The sequence below is a fragment of the Episyrphus balteatus genome, chromosome 4, assembly GCF_945859705.1.
Source record: "Episyrphus balteatus chromosome 4, idEpiBalt1.1, whole genome shotgun sequence".
NCBI classification, from domain to species: domain Eukaryota; kingdom Metazoa; phylum Arthropoda; class Insecta; order Diptera; family Syrphidae; genus Episyrphus; species Episyrphus balteatus.
Window position 1 is genome coordinate 55,605,680 of NC_079137.1, and position 23,914 is coordinate 55,629,593.

General features: G+C 29.9%; 1 protein-coding gene across 2 annotated transcripts in view; it reads left to right on the top strand.

The window, feature by feature from the left end:
* The window catches only part of LOC129918246 (receptor-type guanylate cyclase Gyc76C-like), a 126,746-nt gene that overhangs the window by 72,802 nt on the left and 30,030 nt on the right, over nucleotides 1–23,914 (top strand). For both annotated transcript variants that reach the window (XM_055998671.1, XM_055998672.1), the window contains exons 3-4: nucleotides 15,958–16,198; nucleotides 16,273–16,470. In XM_055998671.1, coding sequence (XP_055854646.1) covers nucleotides 16,013–16,198; nucleotides 16,273–16,470 — 384 coding nt within the window. In that variant the 5' untranslated portion in view covers nucleotides 15,958–16,012. The remainder of the gene's footprint in view (nucleotides 1–15,957; nucleotides 16,199–16,272; nucleotides 16,471–23,914) is intronic.

Here is a 23,914-nt window from a genome sequence, read left to right on the forward strand (position 1 = left end):
ATCTTGAATAATTAAGTGCTTAACTAATTTGAGTTAAGTACCCAATTTTTGAAGATTTTCCATTAAAAAAAATATTTTCATCAAAAAATTCAATTTTTTTTCGACAAAATTCGAATGGAGTTATTAAGTGCACTAGCCGACCCCGCACTCAAAATTCGAGTGCCAATTGTAACTTTTATTTATGCTCAAATAAGCACACTATATAAATCACTTTATTAACTACTAAGAATATGCAAAACTTAATTTTATTCGAAATTCGAGAATGTCTTCGAAGGTTCCCGTCATTGCTTTTAGAAGTTTCCACTTCCAGAAGGGAGAGGGCGTGGTTCAGCACATTTTGTTTTTGTTTTTTTCCTCAATTTTAATTTATGTTTTTTATCTATTTCGGTAAAAAAAAAAATAAATAAAGTATACATTTTGCACATCTAGATAAAATTTCCTATCGTTCGGTATATAATTTATGCCCCTTCGGTTTTTGTGGGCCGCGTATTTTGTACCACAAAATAAGTGTTTGCCGTTTTATTATATGATGATGACTAATTTGAGTTAAGTACCCTATTTTCCGAAAAATTTTCCGAGATTTTTCATTAAAAAAAAATATTTTCATTTTCATTGTTTTTTTTTTAATTTGACTTTCTTCGTTATTAAACATAAAACCATTGACACACAATTTATCCTTTTCTTTATTAGGTTTTAATGATTTAATATTTTCCATTTTTCTGAATTAATTTTATATCACGATTAACTCATAACACTTAACTTAAGCTGTCGAAAGCAAACTGCTTCAAGGTTCTGCATAGAAAATATAAAAAATCTGTAATCCAAAATTCTGTAAATGATAACAGAAAAATTGTTTTGATAATGAAAAAAGTGCGCACTTTTTTCATTATCAAAACAATTTTCAGAATTTTGGAGTACAGAATTTTGGAATAGAGAATTTTGAAATCCAGAATTTTAGAATACAGAATTATGAATTTACAGAATTTTAAAATACAGAATTTTGAATTTACAGAATTTTAAAATACAGAATTTTGGAATACAGAATTTTGGAATCCGAATTTTGGCCCATACAGAATTTCGACCCCAACCCAATTATTTTGTGTAAGAATATACAACATCTCGTATCCAGAAACTGTTCAAAAGTACAGCCAAGGACTAGTTGATGGTATTGAGAGACATGGTCAAACCTACGCAGACTAAAATTATACCAAATTATATTATTAAAAGCAACTAGCAATTTATGAAAAGAACGAGAATCAAGCTTAGCGTAAACCACTGAAGCATACTCTATGATGGGCAAAAGCAATGATTTGCTGATTTTCAGTTTGGTTTCAGTAGGTGTTAGGTATGAAAACATATTCAATTTTCGAAGACCACCGTAGATGCGGCCAATAGAGGTATTAATATGATCGTTAGTTGAAATGGAACGATTAATTTTAAAACCAAGGCTTGTAACAACATTTTTAAGCTCAATTTGGAATCGAGATACGAACACAGGTGGAAGATTGGTTGTATCGAATTTCGGTTTAGAGATGGCAATGATTTGGGATTTTGCTGGGTTAAGCGTTAAGCCTTTACACAGAGTCCATTTGTAAATCTCTTCCAGATCTTCATTCATTCGGCAAGTTAAGTCCTCCAACAAGTTAAATGGTCGAGATAGATACATTTTGACATCATCAGCATAAAAATGCAACATAACATTTTTACAAGTTAATGGAAGGTCATTGATAAACATGCAGAATAAAATAGGACCTAAAATTGAACCCTGAGGAACGCCAGCAACCAATTCAATTGAATCCGATGAAATGTCACAAACCTTAACTCTTTGACTACGGTGAAACCAAAATATAAATTGAGTTTTTCACAGAGATTACTGCGATTGACTCGGTCAAATGCTTTAGTAAAGTCAAGCAAGCATAGTAACGTTAACATACCTTGATCAAACTGGATTCTGATATCGTCAAGTACTTTAACCATAGCCGTAGAGCAACTATGCTCTGCCCTAAAGCCTGACTGCACCGAAGATAATAAGTTTTGACTCCTTACATAGTTAGAGATCTGGTGCGATAAAACTTTTTCGAAGACTTTCGAAAGGCAAGGCAAAATACTTATGGGCCGAAAATCAGCACTGCTTAAAGGGTTGTTTTTTTTTTTGGTACGGGGATAACATTTGTACGTTTCCAACATTGAGGATAAGAAGAGGTCGTGATACAAAAATTTATAATATGGGTGAAGATAGATATGATTTGCTACATCAATAAATGACAAAATCATTTTTGGCCGCGCAACGTCCGCCTTCCATACAAATTTTTGCCCATTCTCCTTTCAATAATTTCAAATATTTTGCTCAATTTTTTCATAATTGTAACGCTTGGGACAAATTTTTTCATAATTGTAACGCTTGGGACAAAATTGAATCTTGCTAAACAAAAGTTTGTTTTATATAATATATATGTTTAAATTTTGAATATTAGCTTTAATGAAAATTGCTACTTTTTCCTGGATGTTATAATCCTCGGTCGGCCATTTTGAACAAAAATATCAACAAAAAAAACTGGATTCAATTCCATTACTCTTAAGAATGCTGTTTCGCGTCTAATTCAAATTTTCAATGATTTAATACCACGCATCCACTTTTATAGTTCTATTTACAGTATAGATTCCCTCAACACAAGGAATTTGCACTCTAATATTTAGCATTAATATCAGTAGCCCATGTCCATTCACCTGAGTTTTGTTCATCCAACCTATACATCAGCAAGTGTGTGGAAATGTTAATCATTGCAAAATTCATAATGTTGTGTCATACACAGGGAAAGTATAAATTATATTCTGGCCACCTCATCAGGATCATAGCTAATGGCCTGTATGTGCTTTGTCAGGATTTGCAAAACTGGAAAATAATGTAGGTAGTGGTACCTTTTTGCTCATTCGAATTTAAGTAGAATAGAATTACATAATAATTTCATTTGATGGAATAATACCTACTATGTCGAAATTTTGACAAGGTTTAACCGAATATTAAATCGAAAGAGAAATAATCTTATCGACTAAATGATTATAGTTTTAAGACTATAATAGTCCTTTAGTACAATAATAATGCCTATATACCTTTTTTGTTATGCAAGAAAAGGCGATTTGATTTTGCGAGTAAATTAAGATTATTTGACACATGTGAAATATGTGGCAAAAAAAAACAATGTAGTGGAGATGGAATATAAAAAAAGATTCCACAAAATGTATTATCCCATTTATACGTCTCAAATAGTGGATAGACGGTAGCGAAATTTTGTAGATGAGACTTATAGGCAGAAGAGGCAAAAATGTCTTCCATTAAATGCCACGAAAATTGATGTGTTCTAAAGAGCGATTTTTATCGAGCAGTGATAGCAGTGAGCATGAGCAGCTTAAATAGCTGCTATTTAATCACTCTTTAAATAGCAATTAACACCGCAAATTACTCTAAATATTTCTTCCTGACTTGAAATATGATTGAAAATATGGAATACAATATAAAATAAAAGAAAAAAAAATAAGTAATAACTCCTTGAATGTCTGGCACAATTGTATGTTAAACTTTTATTTACATCTCTTCTTTTTTCATCGTTAATTAAATCATAAGATATGAAAGCTTTGATATTTTTAAAGAACCGAGAACATTTTTTTAGAAGAGCAGTGAAGTTACAAAGAACAGAGAGGAGTTTTGTTATAAAAGCAGTGAAATCCTTAGAACAATTTTACTGTTTTCCCTGTACACTTGATCACTTCATGTTAATTATTGTATAAGAAAAAAAAAATAACACAGCAAAAATTCGATTGGGTTCGATTATTTGAGGCTGAGGACTGAGCAGTCGCGCTTTTGAATGTAGTTATCTAATCACATTTCTGACTTGATTGTATTCAAAAAGTATACAAATATCATTAAAATGCCAATCTGTCTAGTGTTTCGAGCTTATAAATAAGTACCTGCCAACAAAATGAATAATGAACACTATCTTTATAAAAAGATCAAATTGGATTTCACTTGAAACTTTAATCAAATTAATCAATTTCGCTCTATTTTCTATGAACTTTTTCTATTTTTTTATAGCTTTTATCATAACTTCCAATAAAAAAAAAAAAAAAACCCAACCTTATTCAACAATGACAGTGCAAAATATTATGACAACTAAAAATTCTACACACATAGTTTTTTAATTTAAACTGCATCAAAATCATTTGAATGAATTTGTAATAAACAACCCAACTATGTACTATGTGACAGCCAGTTTCACTGCTTGGCTCTTAACACAACAAAAATTACCGCCAAGTTTGAACTCAGTTTGAACTTTTATTTTCCGCTTAAGTCACAACAAGATTGTTTGTAGTGTATAGGTAGCCAGTAGATAAATATGTATTTGTATTGCTGCCTCAATGTCTGTCTGTCTGTCCGTTTTTTTTTTTTTCAATTTCAATTCCGAATCCAGTTACATGTTACAGTCATACCTTACCACAAAACATCTGTGACACATCATGTAAGAGAGACGTATGTTAGTATGCCTGCTGCTGCAAAACCCCCGTTTATTAACTTGAGATGCATTATTAAGATGCGGTTTTAGCTTAAAATCTAAGCCTAAGTTCAATAATATATAGGTATATTTATTTCTTTTTCTCTCTCAGTCTATCTCTGTCTGTCTTGATGTAGTCTATTGCGTTTTTCCATGCCAAACCCATTAACTCACACCTCTCACTCTTTTTAACCACTTGTCCCCTTGTCTCACGTTCTGAGAGTCGCTATATTTTCCCGGCTTCTATTTTTAGAAATCAAGTATTTGGCAACAAGACTAAAAACATTCCAGTTGGGGGACTTTCAATATGACTTTACCAAGCTATTGAATTGTATATTCCATTCCAATGCTATCTCCATCAATCGTTTCATTACACATGCATACAAATGTACAGAGTTGTGAGAAAAAATAATTGCCGATAACAAGTGGTATGCATTTCGAAGAGAGAAATTTTTAAAATTGTAATAGATTATTTGGAGAGGTCTCCAAACAGTTTTTGTACAAAATTTGATACCTGAAAAATTATGGAATAGTATACAGTTGGAATGCGCTAAAATATTTCTAATTTTTATAAGTCTACAAAAAACTCTACAACTACTCTCCAATTACTTTCGACTACAGTTAAAATGTGCGAAAATGTTCAAATAAATGGACAATAATATTCGACAAAAATAAAAATTAAATATTAAAGCTCACAAAAAATTATGCAGATTGAGAGAAAACTCTCCAAATAATCTAGTACAATTAAGTAGTTACAATTAAACACAAAAAAAAAAAACTTGCGTTCTACTGATGTGGAAAGAAATATGTTTCTATGCCCTCGATTAAGAAAAGACGCGTTCAAATGAAGGTCGTTAACTACTCATGTGTAAATGATCTAGTACATTTACTACCAGATCTACTAATGTTATTTTGGCTAAATGCGTTCCACAGAAAATCGTTACTAAAGTACCTCCAAAGAAATGAGTATAAAAATGTTTTGGAAAAAAAAATGTGTGGAGACTTCTCTAATTAATTTTATACAACCGTCAATTACTCTCAGTATAAGACAGGTATTTCAATGAAAAATCAGCTTAGAACCTTTTTAAATGTCCCTTGTAATATTTTAGAAATAAAAAAGTGTAAGTATTCAAAATATTTTCACACAGCACAGTTTAATGTGTAAGGTATACTTTATGTTATTAAGACGTATGTAAAGATCGCATGAAAGCAGCTTCTGTCTCTGGGTAAACTCTAGGAAATGTCTTTGGTCAAGGTATTACAAAAAAAAGACGAAATAATGATTGCTTCCTAGGTTTGTTTAATATTTTTAAAACAGAAATAAATATCTTTCAAAAATGTAAGAAAAGTTTAATTTTATCCCTTCGGGGATTTTTTGATTACTTGCTGTTGGAGTGGAGGATTTGATAACAGTTGCACTATTAAAGGTACAAAATTTTATGAGTTCACTCAAAGTTCTCAATTTTATGAAATATTAGTTTACATATAGAAGTTTTAATTTATTTTCTATAATTTTCAACTTTTAAAATTTTAAAATCATTTATTATTTTTATTCAAAACCAACATTTTTATTAAATACATTATATCACTTGTTTAGGTTATGAATTGTTACCATTTTGAAGTGAAAACTTCTTTAGTATCGTAGTGATTTGAAACAAGATGAAACGAAAACGCGACACGAACATTCTACTTGTTATAGCTTTTTTGCTTTAATAGACAGATGAATGAAATTTGTACTGTAGGTAGGTAGTTAAATAAACTATAAATGTACAAAATTTCGGTGATAACGGTAAAAAGATGTTCTTTTTCTACACACGTTATATCTTTTGATCTAGTGCATATACAAATTTGATTTAACTTTAATACGCATGCTGATAACATAACCTTTCATTTGATATATCACAATCAACTGTACGAGTTCTACAAGTTACACAATCTTAAATTGAAAAACTTGAAAAATACCTCAAAACACCTGTGGAGATCTGTTGACGATGAAAGCTTGAAATTTCGACATAGTTGACTTTAAAAAATTCTTATTTTTTTTTCTAGGCATGGTAGAAAAATGATTCATGCGTCATATAAAAGGTGAAATAACCTTTCAGATGATATAAAATTTACTATAGGTTGTCATTTAAAAAATATACTTAATGGTGTTGAAAGAGAAATAAGATTGATTTTTTTGCTGAAAAGTGATGAAAAGTGATTTGGTTTGAAAAAAATAAGCTCTTTTTGTAGATGTTGTATAGACTAGACATGGACGATATAAATATTTTGAGCTGAAACAATAAGCTTTCAGATGATATAAATTAATATAGGTTGTCATATAAAAAACATGTATTTAAAGGAGATAGAATAAAAAATAGGTAGATTTTTTCTTTTTTTTTTTGCAAGAAATCTTTTTTTCACTTCACTTTTACCACGTGTGAATTGCACACATGATTTTTTTTTATTTTAAAATAGATTAAACAGATAAAAACTATTTATTTATATTAATAACTAAAATAGATCTAAACAAATGTTTTACCAATTTATTCTATATAGTAACGCAGTAAAGCAGTAACGCAATTGTAAATATCTAATTTTATCATTAATATGAAAAGCGAAAAGTAAAAAAATTGAAAAACAAATTGCAAAAATTGTTAGCAGTTTTGACAACGAAAATTATCTCACAAATGCGGTAATTTAGTGGTAACGCAATAAACACTCACACTTCTTTCACAGTTACTTTGAAGATATTTTGAAAATATTTTGTCAAAGCTTATTCCCTCTGACCAATAATTTTATCATAATCATTATCCAACAAGTCGAACTAAATGAGGTACATTTGATTAAACTACCTTTACTTTAAGTTTGCTTTCACATGGTAACGCAATCTAGCTAAGATTTTATTCCTTGCTTGTGTGTGTAATAATTTATTGGGATTGAAATAAAGTTAAAAAACAAATTTCTCTGGCAACAATGTTTAAGTAAAGAGCTGTATACAAGTTAATATTAGAAAATCTTCTTTGTAACATAAATATGATGCTCTGGAACAGAAATATTTCGTATGGAAAACCAATATAGACCACATGTGTTAACACTTTTAGCGAAAAATTCAATCAAAATTTGGGTTACATTCTATTTTGTTGCATGCGTTGATAGTGCTCTATTATTTTTATAACTCACTATATAGCTTTTTCCTATAACTTGTACTTTTTCCTCATGAAAAAGAAAATTCTGCCAAATAGACAAACTTTTAGTATTTTCTTTTTTTGTATAAAAATGGACAAAACTCTAATCTATTTATCTTAAGAAAATTTTGACCCTCATATCTCTGTTTCTCATATCTCTGTTCAAACAATTCATATCGTTTATTGGTATATCATGTCACCTGTTAACACCACCACGTTTTGCGTTAATTCAAAAAAATAATATACATAAATAAGTCATTTCTCATAACAATCTGACAATAAAATCCCTTGAGAGATTTATATAACTTCCATAAAATATTTTCCATTTTAAAGTCAATTCGAAAAAAAATAAATATCAAACAGATTTATGGATTATATGTATTCATTCATAAATTCATAAAAAAATTCCATGGCAGGTGTCTTAAAGTATTCCTTAAAGAAAAATAATATGATCCCTTAAAGAAGCAAAAAAAATTCAATTCATGTCATCATAAAACATATTCTCACACAACTCAATCCGACGACGCACATCCACCAGAAATGTCATTCCAATATAGAAGCAAAATGAAAACGAATAACATACAATATGGTTTAACATTTAAGCTATTGTACTAGAAAAGCATAAGGAGTAACATTATGATAAAGTTTTTTTCTTTTTTTTGCAGAACAACAATGCAAATAGAATTGTATTTGTATTCTCCCATGATGTAACGCATCTTATTCGTAAACATTTTTTCAGTTACTCTCTTACATCGTATAGTAAATCATATGCAAAAGGATGCACTTTTAAAATGACAAACTCTCCTTGTTATAATAATAACGAGGGGATTTTCCTTTAAAATGTTATGCTTTGTGCAATCGGAGCATGCAAATTATATTTTACTTATCCATATGTATAAGAGTCTTTTTAGATAACTCAATAGCATTGCATTGGTTTCATGAGAATAGTCAAGAAATGATTTTTGTTACGTAATCTATTACAAAATCTATTACAAAAATAGAAGTGATTTGAGTTAGAATCATTTACAGAGGCGTTTGGAACATTATTTATGCATGTGTTAGCTTTAATGTAACTATGTTTTCATTGTGAAGCATTTAAATTCGATTAATATGGAACATAAATTTGAATTGAATAAACATGACAAAACGATATGGCAGAAAATCCTTAAAGTGTCTTCACGCCATCTCTAACCACATGTCAAAAAATGACGAACAATACTTTGGATCCCAGTCAGAAATAGAAGGTCATTCAAGAAGATCTGAAAATCACACATGTCAATGTTTGAGGTTATTAACCAATTTTTCTTTTTCTGATTGACAGTTGTTAGTAAAAGTAAGATATGAGGAATAGGCTGAGACAGAATATGCAAATTGAAATGGACACACTTTTATTAAAATAAAGCTTTGCCATTTTTGTTTGTTTGTATCGAAATGAAGTTTGTCAAAAAGTTTCGTATCAAACCCTAGGTGACGGGTGAAAATGATTACCACAGCATGACGGAGGTTGAACTGTTGAGTTTTTTTTTTTTTTAATTTCTTTATTTTTGAATTTTTACTTGCTCAATAGGGGAAGTATTGGTTTCGTGTCAAAAAAAAACTTCGAGGTTTTAATCAAAACTAACATTACGATAATCGAGAAGTCCAAAAAATTGGGTTTCGTCATGACGTCCGTCGGTCTGTGCGTCGGTGCGTCCGTGCGTCCATCTGTACAAGTAGCTGTAGCCTAAACGGCTCGGCAGATTTTCATGAAATTTGGTACAGATAGTTTTTTCGTAATTTCCAAGGTTTGTTTTTTTTTTGTTTTTTAATATCTCGCCTAGAACGTATACCTCCCATACAAACTTTTCGAGGTATTGCAATTTTCTCGAAAACGGCTCTAACGATTTTGATTAAGCTTGACACAAGTAATGCTGTACGTATATATAATATAACTGCGTTTTTAGTTTTTCTTAAAAAATACGGAGATGGGAAATATGACATTTTCTTTTTTTTTTAATCGTTAATGTCGGCTCTTACCGTGTATCGTTAATGAGTTATTGCAATTTTCTCGAAAACGGCTCTATCGATTTCGATTACATTTGGTATTTGTTATAGCCTTAGTTATTCTAACAAAACTGCGTTTTTAGTTTTTCACCAAAATTTCGGAGAACGGAAATATGGGCGTTGCCGTTTTCGGCCAAATTGATATATTTTAGTTACTATCGTATATTTCATCAAACACTTAGCCAATTTTATTAAAAATTTGCAGATAGATATTTCTTGCCATTTTGAAGTGTAAAATGTAAAAAAAAAATTAAAAAAGTTTTTGAAAAAAAAAATTAAAATGCAATTTTTTTTTTAACGTTTGTTGTTTTTTTTTTTTTTTTTGTTCAAAACTTAATGAAAATCTTTAATTTCCAAAAGTAATTTAAGATATAGATACTTTGAACTACAAGAGCAAGTACGTGCGGCCCCAGTCGTGCATTTCATGTTTAACGGGGATGGATTTGTTTTAAACTTTCTTATTCTAGCGATTTTCTTCACGACTTTTACATTTGTTTAACTATTACTTGTGCAGTAAAGTAAGTTGAAAATGGTTCATCTTAGAATTTTTGGAAAGGATTTGAATTTGATAGGTATCTTATAAAATTAACTACAAAAACGTTTTTTGTAATTTTAAGTAATTGTAAGTTATTGACGATAAAAATGAAAAATTTTCGGAGGTAGTCGTGAATATTACATTATTTCTTCTTTTATGTTCATCTCAGCGAAAAAGCTCTAATAATAACTTTAGTATAACTCTAAATTTAATAAATTTTGGAATATTAAGTTTTCTTGTGCACACAAAAATATTTCCATTATAGCGTGACGAATTCAATTATATTGTTGGGTTACAATGATAGTACTGGTAAAAAATTAAATCTTTTTTCACAAGAACCAAAATATACTTTTCTGATGGTTTGAGGAGTGCTTAACTCGAATCCGAAGACAGAAAAATTTCACTGGACCCCGTTTTTGAAATATTACTGTTGTAAAGTTATACTTCTCACTCACAGAAATTCACTTAGTAGGTTCATACAATAAGAAAACTATTTTACAATTATTGGCTCTTGATGGCGCTACTTTTTAGTCTCATTGACATTTCTGTTCAAAAAGTAAATTTTCATACCCCAACACTGCAAAACTATATTACTTCAAAAAAAATGTACTATGTGAAAGTGAATACAATTTTTTTTACTTATGCTCATTATTCAGTCCTCTTTACCCCAAGAAGAAAAACATTATATGATATTATAATATGAATATTTAAAACAAAAAACCATGTACCTAAATGGCAAAAAAAAAACTCGATGCAAACCCAGATTAATACCAATAGATTATAGTCAGAGAAATGGAATTGACTATAAAGGGATTTATTTTTCTTTTGATGTACAAATCCATTAGGTATTTGCTTTATCTTTGATTTGATACAGTCTTCTCGTATGTAAAAGCATGAATTTGACATGAATCAATCCTTAACTCTTAGTATTTCTGTTCAAAATGAATATTCCTACAAGAAAATACAATATAAACCTAGTTTTTGTTATTTTTATTTTTCCATCAAAAACTCAAAAATTTGACTATACTCCTCCGCCTGTCGACATTATTTTTCTCAATATTTTTTCCTCATCGCTAATACGCAATTCTTAGTTTCTTTTCTGTCTTCCCCAACCTTAATCAAGGGGCACGGTAGTGCCCAGCCAAGTTCTCTAGCAACTTTGGCTTTACACCCTTATTTACAGGAAACAACTCAGGTCATTTTCGACCCCCCTCTAACTTCCACACCAAAGATGCTAGAAATTTCAAACTCACTACATTTGTTGAGCAAAACCAAACACCTCACAAAATTTCAGCCTCCTACGATGAGTAGTTTCTGAGATATAGGGCTTCAAAAATCGCAAAAACCGTAACTGACTCACTGACAGATCATCAAAATTATGGAGAACTTCCCGATATCGTAGAAACTTGAAATTTTACACGGTGATGGGACTTGTGGTGTATACAAAGGAAAAAATCGAAAATTTGAGATTTTCAATTCAGGGGGCGTGGCATCCGCCCATTTCCGCTGAATTTTCATAAATTATTATAGAGCACTTCTGACTGTCGTAGAATCTTGAAATTTGGTAGAATGGTGGTGCTGGTAGTTTACACAAAGGAAAAAATTTAAAATTTGAGAATTTCAGCCAGGGGGCGTGGCAACCGCCTATTCCCGCTGAATTTTCATCAAATATTATAGAGCACTTCTGATTATCGTAGAATCTTGAAATTTGGTAGAATAGTAGAGCTGGTAGTTTATACAAAGGAAAAAATTTTAAATTTGAGAATTTCAGCCAGGGGGCGTGGCAACCGCCCATTTCCGCTGAATTTTCATAAATTATTATAGAGCACTTCTGACTGTCGTAGAATCTTGAAATTTGGTAGAATGGTAGTGCTGGTAGTTTACACAAAGGAACAAATTTAAAATTTGAGAATTTCAGCCAGGGGGCGTGGCAACCGCCTATTCCCGCTGAATTTTCATCAAATATTATAGAGCACTTCTGTATGTCGTAGAATCTTGAAATTTGATAGAATGGTGGAGCTGGTAGTTTACACAAAGGAAAAAATTTAAAATTTGAGAATTTCAGCCAGGGGGCGTGGCAACCGCCCATTCCAGCTGAATTTTCATCAAATATTATAGAGCACTTCTGTATGTCGTAGAATCTTGAAATTTGGTAGAATGGTGGAGCTGGTAGTTTACACAAAGGATAAAATTTAAAGTTTGAGAATTTCAGGCAGAGGGCGTGGCAACCACCCATTTTCACTGAATTTTCATCAAATAAAGAGATTTTATATTCTACAGTCATACCTTGCAAAAAGTAGTGAAATCACAACAAAAACATTACTGTTAAAAAAAGAGCCAAGTTATCCTATGTTGAAATTATGCTGGCACAAAAAGTACTGAGATGTAAATGTGTACCAAGTTCTAAAGTTTGGGTTCAAATTCGTATCAATAAAATTTTGATTGTTTACTTGGGAATTTTTAAAATAACTTTAAAAATCGATGGTTTCTTAAATTGTCAAGAGAACAATCAAAATTTTTTTTCCTAGCTTTTTCCACATTTTTGCTCCAAAAAAAGCTTAGATTTAAAACAAAACAAAATTCCAAAAAAAAAAATAAAATTTTTTTGAATTTTTTTCTCTTGAAAAGTTTAAGAGAAAAAAAATATTATTTTTTTTTTTTTTTGGAATTTTGTTTTGTTTTAAATCTAAGCTTTTTCTGGAGCAAAAATGTGGAAAAAGCTAGGAAAACAAATTTTTTTTTCTCATTACAAAATGAGAAAAGAAAATTGAGCTTTTCAGAGCAAAAAACGTGATCCTTTAATTTTTTCAAAAATTCGATCGAGTGAAACAAAAAAACGGCTGGCTGGATTAATTTGATTTTTTGTAGGGTTTTTGTGGACATATTGAACTGTAAAAGGCACACTTAACATTAGTGGTTTCCTCAATATTTTCGATCTAGCGCTCGATTTTCCAAAAAACCACCAAAAGCCCTTTTTTTGTTGCATTTTCAAATTCATGTGAAAATAAGAAAAAAATTTTTTTTTTGGAAAAGCAATGGCTTGCCGTTAAGGAGAATTCATTCAAGTTCTTGAAACCCACCTTTAACTTTCTGTGCGATCATTGGTTGCTGAGATATCGATAATCAAACACAAAAGGATCCTTTTCCATTTGAAGACCGATATCTCGGCGAGAAGTGGACGTATCGAGGTGTTCAAAAAACCAAATTAAAGCTAAATGAACAAAGTATCCGATCCTTATAGTGGTTTAGCTAAAAAAAATTTTTCCACGCCCGTAGACCAAAAAAAAAAAACTAAAAAAATTTTGAAAATTTTTTTGTTGCTGGTTTTTCTACGATTACTCAAAAACCGCAGAGGTTAAAAATTTTTAAAGTTCTAATCCAAAAACTAGACACTTGGAGCTACAATTTCCTACTTTATCGATTTCTTGTACGACCATTTCTTTCGAAGTTACGGCCTGTTGAAATTTGCCCAAAAATTTGGAATTTTTTTTTGATCCCTTAATTTTTTCCAGTAGTGTATTTGAGGTCCAAAAACAATTCGTTTTTTGTTCTTAAAAATGTAACCATTCTAAGGATATTCGTCAAAGTAAAAAAAAATTATAAAAACAATTTTTAAAAATTTTCCAAATCACTAAAACTTCATTATTTTCAAATTAGCAAGATGTATTCTTGTAGGGGCTTAAACGTTCTACAAAAAATTCCTTGGCATCAAATTGATTGCTTTAACCGTTTAGAAGATATTCGTATCCAAATCGCAATGCATATAGTTCATAAGAAAACTATTGAAATCAGTGGGCATTGGTTTGGATACGAATATCTTCTAATTTATGAACCAAGTAGTTCTGTTATAATCAAAGTATTACACATCGGAAAAATTCACTAACTGCTACAATTTTAATCGTATTTAGTTAGTGAGTTTTTCCTTTGGACCTTGCTTGCTATCTTGCTTCTTCTAATGTTTACCAGTTATTATGAAAAACGAACCAAATACATATGAAATAATAATCCTGTTAAGAGACACGAGACCCAACTTATTTTCCAATCATAAAATTACTTGTAATACCTCATTTAAAAACATTATTTTTTATAGTCAGCAAAAAAAAAATTAAGGATCAAAATAAGAGATCAGAGAATTTGACAATTTTTATTATTGGACATTTCATGGTTTTTTTATATTTTCCAATCGAAAGACCTCATTAAATGATTTCAAGTTTATTTTGACAGAAAGAACATCAAAATGACAGCCTTTTTTTCGGATTTAAAGGATACTTGAAAAAAAAAAATAAAAGCTGATTATGCCTAATGGTCTACATTTGTAGCATTTGCTATATTTCAAGTGCACACTCCAAGACTTGTGCTATGGATTTATATAAAGAACATATTTTGAATGTGTAAATAAAAATTTGATTGTATAAACATATTTACAAGTACTAAAGGACCTCTTAACAGAAAAAAAAATTAACGTAATAAGATTTATTCACCAAAAAGGATATGTTTTCTACTTATGCAAGAAGTAGAAAAAAAGATGTGAACAAACATAAAATTCTGCGAAAATGATACACTGATGGGGGAGAACATTCTTATTCGTGTACTTTATTGAATTTACATAGAATATTCACATTTTCTATGTTACTTTTTTCTATCAAAGATATATTTCGAATATTTTGAATTTTTCTAAATAGAAATCAATAAGTTATAGACTACAAATGCATGCAGAATACAAGTTACATTTAATTTTAAGTCATTGGAAAAGGGTTTTCAATTTAAAGAATTTGTTCAAGAGAAATTACGAAGACAAAGTTAAATAAATAAAATATTTATTGTAATTTTTATTATTTGTTGGAAACTGAATTTGCAAACAAAATCAAAATTCGCCAAATTTGAAATAATAAATATTGAATTCGTCGAAACAATTCATTTTAAAATTCGTATTTGGGAAATGTGTTTACTACCTCTAGAAACAAATTTTGAAATTTTCTTTATTTAAACAATTTATTATACAAATAAAGATATTCAATTAACCTACAATTCCATAAATATTTTTGGACTCGAAACACTCTTCAGAGGGAAGATCCTTTAAGAGTTTTCCAATTTTCTGTTCTGACCACAAAATTTAAAACTTTGAAAAAGATAAATTCACTTGAATTATGCATGAGTTTTATGATGGTTGTGGATAGGTTATATTTGCTTTACCAAATACCAATATTCTATCTGTCTACTAAAATCTATATCTATTATTTTGAGAAGATTTTCAACCTCAAAATGCGAAATCTCTGTGCAGGGAATTGGTTTCCTTTCTAATTATTTTTGCTGATTTCCGGCTTGCAACCGGTAAACTAACATGGAATACTGTATCTTGGCAACCATTTTAGAGGAAAAATTTGATGAATTATGGATTTTGGTTAATATAAAATATAGACTTGCTGATCCTTATACGAAACCACAAATATACTCTCTTTTTTGTCTATTTACTCGTGCAGTATCCTTTTTAAATTATTTTTTTTTCCATCGTATGCTTTGGAAGTGAATTTATGTCCATGGTCCTTGATGTTCTTGTTTTGTGTTTATTTGAAATTGGGCTTTTTTTCTATTTTTCAAACGTTTTTAAATTTTTAAATTCATTTTAATTTTTCTCTCCCTCTCTATTTTTTTCTATTTACAGAGGAAAAAATTCCAGCCAATAGGTGTCGCGCTGATCGGCCCCGGCCTAAGGGGCCATGACGCGTTGGCCCTTTAATCTACTCCTATTGCTCTCGGTGGCAATTGTCCCGGGTGTCATAACAGTGCCAGGTCATTATAACAAAACAATATTAAATGTTGGCTATTTGACAGCAATTACTGGTGAATTAAAAGACAAACAAGGTCTAGCAATATCTGGTGCATTAACAATGGCTTTAGATGAGGTAAGTTTTTAATAAATTTGATTTTCATATTTATGTATATTATTTTGATTTGATAATAATTTTTTTTTTTAAAGGTAAATAATGATGATTATTTATTGCCAAATGTAACACTTGCTTTGCGCTGGAATGACACTCGGGGCGATACTGTAGCTGCTACTCGGGCTATAACCGAAATGATTTGCGATGGTATTGCAACTTTTTTTGGCCCAGAAGGTCCATGTCATGTGGAGGCGATAGTTTCGCAAAGTCGAAACATTCCAATGATTTCTTATGTAAGTATATTAAATCTGGAGTAATTTTTTATTTTCAAGATTTTAATACAATCTTGTAAGTTCAGTATTTTTGGCAAATATAAAAAAAAAAAAAACACACAAAGTACATAAGTTAAGGATTCTTAAACATAAACATGTTTATTTATTTATTTATTTATTTTTATTTTCGTGATTGCCTACAATCTGTAAGATATAAAATCTTATAAAGTAGAAGTAAACTAATTTTACAAGATTAAGCCAAAAATGTTACCTAAATTAATACAATTGAAAGCAAATTAAGAAAATGAGAATTCTACATACATAAATTCAATTAACAATTTATAGTAGCATATATCTAAATTCAAATTGAAAAATGAGATTTTAGCACTTTTTTTATGCTTGTTGCATTTTGGTTTTCTTTAATATTACGTGGTAATGAGTTCCAAAGACGGACGGAATTTACAAAAAATTGTCGCTCCGATGTTAAATATGAGAAACGAGGGACGATTAACTGATGAGATCTGTGCGAGGATGCGGTTCTAATTTTCTCAAAGCAGTATTGTGGCTGGCGTGTTAGAAGAATATCAGAGAATAAAATTAAACTTCGATAATCGAGATAGCTTTCAAATGGCATATTCAGTAGGCGCGAAGCAAAACCAGATATTCTGTCGTATCTACGTAGCCCGTATACATAACGTACGGTAGAATTAAATGCAACATTTAATTTATGCCTGCTCACATAATTACAATTGCATTAAATTTGGCTACCATATATTAGGATAGGAATAATCAAAGTCCTAGCAAGAAGAAAACGCGTTTTAACAGGAGTAAAAGCTTGTGTTACCCAAAGTGTACGAAGTGCGCCATATACTTTGCCAACAAGTCCATTAATGTGGTTATCCCAGGTCAGAAAGCGATTAAAGGTCACTCCGAGATTTTTCGCTGTTAAAACGTATTCGATTGGAGCATTGCTCAGAACAATCGGTGGAAAATATGTGAGATCAATAGATTTTCTAGAAATGACAAGGCACTTAGATTTTTTAGGGTTTAAGACAAGACCATTTGACTGCGACCAATTTACCACTCTCTCCAAGTCCTCATTGACACAAAATGCTCCATGCTCAATAAGTCCCAGTGGGCAGCTAAAATATAGCTGAATGTCATCAGCGTACATGTGAGATGAACAATTTGCAAGTGAAGATGGAAGTTCATTTACATATAATGAAAATAAAAGGGGTCCGAGGATGGATCCCTGAGGCACACCAGTAACATTTGGTAAAAAAACTAGAAAGTCTATCTCCAACTTGCACTGCTTGTCTTCTGTAAGTGAGGTAAGAAAAAATTAGTTTTGTAGCACCGGGTGAAAAATTGAAATTTTGCATGAGTTTTCTACACAAATTGACATGATTGACAGTGTCAAAAGCCTTTGAAAAGTCAAGCAAAACCAAGAAAGAAATCTGATCTTTGTCCAATGCTTGCCTGAGGTCTTCAGTAACATTCAGAAGTGCAGTTATACAGCTGTGTTTTTTACGAAAACCAGATTGATTTGGACTAAGCAATGAGTTCTCAGCGAGATAGGCATTTACTTGTTTTTGCAGAATCTTTTCAAAGACCTTTGACAAAAATGGCAGTATGGAGATAGGCCTAAATTCGTCCTTTTTGGCATTTTTAGGTAACGGTATGATTTTGGATTTAATAAGTTTTTTTACTTGAAAGAGCAATTCGGCCCCGGCCTAATATTTAACAAATTCCGGAAATATTTTTTATCGTTTTTGGCAAAAAAAAAAACGAATCCACTAAAAATTGTTTGTGTTGAAATTAAGTCGATTTAGTAATGAACTCTCAAATTTTTTTATGAACTAAAATTTTACAATAATAGGGTTCCGAGATCTTAGAATCCCACATAACAAATTAAGACTGAAAAGCTTTATAAATTTGAATGTCAGTGAATGGTGTACAAAAGTAGATGAAATATTTTGTTTATGTTTTTTTGTTTGTGGTTTAATTCAGAAGGTCACTTTGGTGTATGAGTAACTTTTTTATTTAAGCTTCATAAATAAAATTTTCTTTTCATTTACTTCTCACAATCGATATGTACATAACTCCAATTTTTTTTTTATTTTGGCTGAAAAAGTATTCATTTCTTTTAAGTTCATCAATATAACCGTCATTCCAGTAGTTTTTGCATCAATGTGCAGTTGTGGTCAAATCTCCATTGTCGGGAAATGTCTAGGACTATGAATTAATGATTTATAATTCTCGAAATAATTCTCTCGTTTTATGATATTAATATCAGTCAAAATTCTATCATTAATTACCTTAAAATTAAAGATAACTTACACATTCTACAAAAGCACATTGCGTAGTTTAAGTATTTTATGGAAACCAAATCATAGGTTATTTATTGAAGGTGTATTACTTTGATTGATATAACAATGCATCATTTGAAATTATAAATTAAATTATTTCAAGGACCTCCTTCTGTCAATTCTGGTAACGTTAATTAATGTAATGCTAATGAATGACATAAGTTATTTTAACATATTAATTCATCTCACTCAGATATAAATGGAATTATTTCAATTTTCATGAACGAGAAACTGACTCCCACCAAGTGCTCATATCCATCTTCATTCAATTAGCTTCTGAGAAGGAGTTTCGTTGGGCTTTGATAGAAAATATCAGGGTTTGTTGTATTTAATAAACTCATTGCGATAACAATATTTCTTATGGGTATTAATATATCCTTTATCAGTCGCTAATACTCTGTAAAAACACTTATCATTTCTTAACTTGCTAAAATTGCTAAATAATAATAAATTCAGAAAAACCCAGAAGATTTAGGTAAGTCTTAATATGAAAGCACTTAACCGGAGTAAAACTAAACTAAAAATAACCACTACACGAAAAGGAAAAAGTTGGATTTGTTAACCCTCTGTAGGCATACCTCTTTTTTGTGACGTGATAGGCACACGGGTGCGAATTTGGCTTCTACTTTTTCATGTCGCTAGAACTTTTTTATGTCTCATATTTTATAGAGAAAACTTATATGAAATTGATGTAGAATTTTCCGAGGAATTCGATTATTGTTTTCAAAATTAAAAAAAAAATGTATTTACACCATTATAAAGAGACTTTTTTGCACCCACTTTTTTGAAAAATTTTAATTTTTTCATTTTTGTCGTGCCAAATTCGCACCCGTGCGCCGACAGAGGGTTAATACCCTGAGAAAAAAAATAGACAAAATTAAAAAAAAAAAAATTTGAAATGGATTTTAAGCATGTACCTTAACTAGGCCATGTTATTTTTCAAAACTACCATTTTCAGGTATTTATTTTATGAAAATCGGTTAAAAGTTGGCTGAGTAAAAAATTTAAACGAAATAAAAAAGGCTGAAGGTCCAAAAATTCGATTTTGGTCCCTAAATTCCGATTTTGGGTGTGTAATAAAATTTGTATACCGATTTCTTGTCAACGTGACAGGTCCAAAAAACGCAATAGGCTTCGCCTGAGTTTTTTTTAGTTCTGCAATGTTATTTTAGTCCGAATAAATCAATTTTTTTTATAATTGGTTTAAGTTCAGCAACAATAAACTCATTTTTAAAAAAATGGCTTTAAATATGTATGTATACGAGAAATTCTCTCTTTTAATGATATTTTTCTACTCAGAATTGTATTCAAAAATACTTATATATAATATTGTAAACATACAGATAACGGACAAATTTTAAAATAGCATATTGGTATTTTATGCTAGCAAAACAACGATTTTGTTATTTTAAATCTTTAAAGGTCTTTTACATAACAATGCATCATTTAAAATGATTAATTTTTTCGAAGAAATCATTTCAAGAACTTGCGTGTTATTTCTGGGAACTTTAATGAATGTAAATCTTATGACAAAATATTCCAATTTGATAAGTTATTTTCACATCATCATCACACTCAAAAATGAATGAATGTTTGCAATTATCAAGAAAGATAAACTGAAATTTAGTACGTACGAAATATAAGGATTTTGTATGGAATTTTTATTTTGTATGCGAACTACGGTTGAAAAAAATCAAGTGTCTTCTCATAACCAATTAGTTTTAGAGGCTGAGTTTGTTTGAGTTCCGATAAAAAAAATATGAGGGTTTGTTGCACAAGATTTTGGTACCTACAACCTATATACAAAAATGCCTCTTCAGCCGTTTATAAAACTTCATATATTCAGGAATTTGAAAAAAAAAGACGAAGCAAGAATTTTAGCAATGAGTGAAGACTGAAGACCCAAAAAAATTTGGGAGTAAATTGAAAAAAAAAAAAAAAAAAACAAATTGAGCAGTTTTACTATGTTCAATTCAATCCTGATTTTGAGGTGTAATGAAATTTGTACATAACTTATTGTAAGCAGTGTGCCAAGCCCTCATAATTTCCTCAGTTAAAAATGTATGTAATATATCTTAGAAACAATTTGGCTGTCAGAGATAATTTTTGTCTCCGATTATGGTAATTTTATAAGCTTTATACGATAATACATCGTTTATTCCAAAAATGCATCTTTAAGTGCTCAAAATCATCAAATAATAGTATTGTGCATTTAAAACAATGTTGCGTTAGAGACCTTTCTCAGAAAAGTTTGGATTTTAATCGGGGTTTAAATAAATAACTGTGCCAAAAATCAGAAGTACCAAATTTGATGCAGGGTGTGGGATGTAAAGTAAGTTTTTCTAATAGTTTCTATGGCCAGAACTGAACGAAATGGGACCACACGCGGGCACCAGCTTTCCAATACGAAAAGAATTATCAAATTTGGTTCACTTAGTCCAAAGTTATGAGGTAACAAAAAAAATTTTAAAAAAAATACAGATGAATGTAATACCTCCTCCTTTTTGGAAGTCCGTAAAAAGTAAAAAAAAAGATCGTAACATAGAACACTATAAACAATTTCACATGATTTTTAATTGCGGTTTCATTTCACTCAAAAACCGAGCTGTAATGAGAAATCAAACATTTTGGAAAATAGTTTTTTTTTTTGGTTATTGATTGTAAAAATCATGACATACCATAAAATAAAATGGCACATTTATTAATAGGTATAGGTATCATTTCATGCTTTGGTGACAAAAAAGAAAATCATCAGAATATAAAGAAATCCTTCAAGAATTTAGAAAATTAAATTATACAATAAATTATAAAGACATACATACATCAGGTGAATATTCTTACTGAACGGATTTTGCCTCGTTCCTCCAACTGCGATTACTTACTTTTTGAAATAAAATAATTAAATATTGTGCCTTCGATACCTTTGAGACACATTTCAAAGTCTCTTGGTTTTATATCCAAATCATACACAGATTTGACCATTATCCTTACTTTCTTTATGTCTTTGACAAATAAGAATCGGAATAATTAGATTTAAATAAATAAAAACATCAAAATTGTTCAAAGATATTGGGCAGGAAAATATGCTCAAGATTTTGAGGAAAGATCTCATTTGAAATGAATGTGTTATTCAAAAATTAATTTGATTGTAAATATTAGAGTAGCAAAATATACTTTTAGATACATATTTTGTCTTACACATTTTTACCTTTGTATATGTCTTTAACGTATTGAAAGACGTGACCTTCGAACGAAACGAAGTAAGATTAAGTACTTCTTATTTGTAAGGATAAGTACGTACTACAGACTGCAGGCAGATAAACAAAAGCCCTCTAGACAGTTTAAAAAGGACATCATTTATTTAAGTCAAGAATGACTTTTTTTTTTTTTTGTTTTGTTTTGTTGCTTAAAATTAACAATTTGTATTCCATTTAACTTTCTAAAAACAATAAACATTTTGTCACGTTCCATTAAACAATTCCATTTAAAAAAGATATACACTTTAAGTGTTATCCTCTCTCATCATAGACATTAGACATACCACTGAAATGTTGTTTATTTTTATTTTTTTGTTTTTTTGTTGTTGTTATAATCCTCAGCTTATGCATGCATGTTGACTCTCTTTCGTGCTGTCACCAAAATTTAATTGAAAATAATAAAACATTTAATGTAACACTCTGCCGGTTGCAAGTCCTTACTTTATGAGTGCCTATAATGGTTGTACATAATTTTTGGGAAAGTCACATATTTTTGCATTTAAACTCTGTCCCTTTTTGACAAAACAGTTTATAGATATTTTTAATTGAAACTAAAAATGTGGTTTGGATAATTAAGGATGAAAGTACAAGTTATGAATAGTTCTTTAAGGGTAAATATACAAAGTTTTAACCTGTAGTTATTTAAAGCCCTCGTTGAAGCTTTGTCATGACACCGGTTATTTTACGAAATGTGTGTAATTTTAAAGGATAAATTCAACCCCAGGAATTATTTTCAATCCAGGACATTATTCTTCAAGGAGTGAAAAACTAAAGGATGTTTAAATTGTTTTCTGAGAAATTCTATTTAAATGAAAACTCTATGGGGCCAATTAAATTTCATGTTACCGCAAACCATCAAAACTGAAAAGCTCTTTGACAAACTTTTACTCAAAATATCTTAAAAAACCACCTATGTGTATCATCACCTTGGTTTCGAAAAGTGTTTTAAGATTGAAATGCATAGTTTCAATTAAGTTATTAAGTGATTCTCAAGTGAAGAGAACTTCACAAAAATTCCTTAAAATATTCAAATAATATCCTTAAAATACTTTGATGCCAAAGGTTCACAAGAATTACTCTTTCTTAGTGCTTTTAAAGTTGAGAGAAAATATTGAATAATTTTCATATTTTTTTCATTTGAATTTTTACTTTTTCATAGCCTTCAAGAGCAACGTATATCTGCAAGATTGTGAAGTATTACATAAACAAAAAGAGTTTTTCTCTCTTATTTAAAAATATTTGTTTTTTTTTGTATTTTTTTTTGAACGAATTTTATTGAACATCCTCTTTCTTTAAAAAAAATTCTTTTCAATATAAACCAGACATTTCTAAAATGGATATTTTTTTTTTTTTTTGTATCTTCCATTTAATGTTTATATTATTCTAAGAATATTTATTCTAGCGAAAAATTAAGTCTGGTATACTTTTGCTTTGCTAGATAACATCCAAAAGAGACTTTTTCACGAATTTAATTTCAGCTTTTTAGCTTTTAAATAGAAAATGTAGACATTAGACACTCTTTTTAAATACTCTTGTTATGAAGAATGTTATACATCAAAAGGATGATTGTCTTTCTTTTTTGTTTTGTTTTTATTTAAACGGTGAATAATTAACAAAGATGCCTTTGGGAATATCAACAGTTTGAAATGCTTTCAAAGAAAACCTTAGAACGATGTGTTGAGAGAGTTTTTGTGGGCGATAAAAAACCTAATAGACTTTAATCTCATAGGACACATTTTTTTTTGGTACCATACCAGTTACAGTTTTTTATATACGTACATTTTAATGAAGCTAACAAAGGAAATTTTATGTGAAAAAGTGTTTAAATATTTATATAAG